We start from the raw sequence: 2,089 nt of genomic DNA, 5'->3' as shown, positions 1-2,089 counted from the left end.
GCACAGGGATTAAAATTATTTAACCAACTTTGTCAATAAAAATGGGATGGGAGAAATTTCAAGAGAAAATTTTGATAAAAATGAGTATTGAAATTCAAATTAAATATTAATTAAGATTGACATTAAGCATGAAATTCAATTTGCAATAACTCCCAAAGTTCCTTCTTTTTGTTTTTCATTATTTGATAGATCAAAATGTGAGTAGCTTATTAATCTTTTATGATTTTTATTTTCTTTAATAATTTATGTACCATAAAAAATGTATAAAATGAAACAGAAAGGTTAATAAAACCTTAGTCGAGTGATAAAAGAATTTCAGGTTGATGAGATATTCGATCTGCCTTTTTAGTCATTTATTTAATTGCAAGTTTGATTTGGCATGATTATATTGTTCTTATTATGAAATTGATTTGATTTGATTTGTTTCAATGTTTTTGTATAATTTAACATGATTTGGTCATACATTACGACCAATAATAATACTAACGAATTTTAATTCAATGGTATTAAAATCTTTTATTATGCTTTAAAATTTCAAGTTTAAATCGGAAATAAAATCTAATAAATAAAAATAAATAAATAAATAAATATCACATTATAAGAATTTCTAAGTACTACTAATGAAAGCCTAGAAATAATCAAGAAATTAAGAAACTTTAAAATGAATTTTACCTATTCTTGACTAGCATAGGCTTTAATTTGGAATAGAGATTCTTATAAATTTATATGAATGCAATGGATATAATATTTTTATCAGGATGGTGATTCCATCAACCAACGTGCACATTTGACCTTTTCTGAATCAGAAGAACCCTAAAAAATATCAGAAGAAGTCATGCAATTGTAGCAGTTTTATTCAACAATTATGATTTTTTTTTATTATATAAAAGTGAGAACATCAAGAAAAATCATAACTGGACTGAGTAACAATCCAATCTTCTACAATACAAGACTTATATGTGTCTGGGGCTTAATTGGTGTTAAACCTAAGAACTTTAATTACCTACAATTATCTGCAGGTGTATCTGTAAAATTATTTTATTTCTCCTGATATAATAACAGGTTTAACCCTTAAATTAAACTTTTTCTAGGCATTGACAAATGGGTAAATCTCATATCTAAAATTGCAACTCCCACTAACAACCCTTCCACCTTCTTTTCCATCACAGCAGCTTGGAAGTTCACCTATTATACCATTCAGACACTTCTGGCAATCAGCATTAGAAAGATCTCTAGTGCACTGAACCAACCCATAAAGCTTGTCAGATTCTCCAAGCTTTGAATCTCCTGAAACATACAATTTTGGGGTTGCATAGGCTTCCTTGGCCAATTGGGTCAGCAGCTCCTTAGTCTTCTGGTTGAATGAATCTGGATCACTTACAACTCTAACGTTCCACATATAGAACTTGTTTCTATTGTCAATTTGGCCAAAGAATTTCTTATCAGAATACTTAAAAAGACAATAATCATACCAAATGATTGCTGCTTTGTTATATGGACAACGCTTGCGGATCTCACCACTTGCCTCTGCTACACAGGTCTTGCAGTCTGAGCTTGAGACGTCTCCTCTGCACAAAGCAAGGCCATAAGATTGGTCTGGGTTCTGGCCTGACGAACCAAAACCAAAACCTGATTGTGGGGTTTGGATGTATAGATCACCAGCAAGCTTGTTGAGGTTGTTCTCGTAAGGGCCATTGGAAGTGAAGTTTTCAGAGCTAGAACAAAAATGGAAGAGAGGACCATGTCCAAAAACAGTATAAGCTTGGAGAATAAGCAGAGCAAAGGAGAGTAGTAGATTGAAAGAGGAGATGAATTTTGAGAGAGACATTGCTGAAGCTTGCAAGGATAGATCGGTGGGTTGTATGTGTTTAATGGCTAGCTTGGTTACCTATATATAGATGGTTAGTTTGATTTTTATAATATTATATTGGAGATTATTTCAGTACTCCGAATTTTGTCTTATATATTTATATGAATACATGTTAAAGGAGTTGACAATTATTTTATTGAAAAAAATTAAAGGAAAAGCACGCAGTATTAGTTAACTCGATTAATATATATTTTGAGCTTTAAACCATTTGAACATTTC

General features: G+C 31.1%; 1 protein-coding gene across 1 annotated transcript; it reads right to left on the bottom strand.

Annotated features, from left to right (window-relative positions):
* Nucleotides 1-850: 850 nt before the first annotated feature.
* Nucleotides 851-1,885, bottom strand: LOC110661521 (cysteine-rich repeat secretory protein 38). The gene has a single exon (XM_021820179.2). It carries the CDS (start codon nt 1,826-1,828, stop codon nt 1,088-1,090), a length of 741 nt encoding a protein of 246 aa, XP_021675871.2. The 5' UTR covers nt 1,829-1,885; the 3' UTR covers nt 851-1,087.
* Nucleotides 1,886-2,089: the final 204 nt, after the last annotated feature.

Source organism: Hevea brasiliensis, chromosome 7, assembly GCF_030052815.1.
Source record: "Hevea brasiliensis isolate MT/VB/25A 57/8 chromosome 7, ASM3005281v1, whole genome shotgun sequence".
NCBI lineage: Eukaryota > Viridiplantae > Streptophyta > Magnoliopsida > Malpighiales > Euphorbiaceae > Hevea > Hevea brasiliensis.
This window is presented reverse-complemented; position numbering and strand designations above follow the sequence as displayed.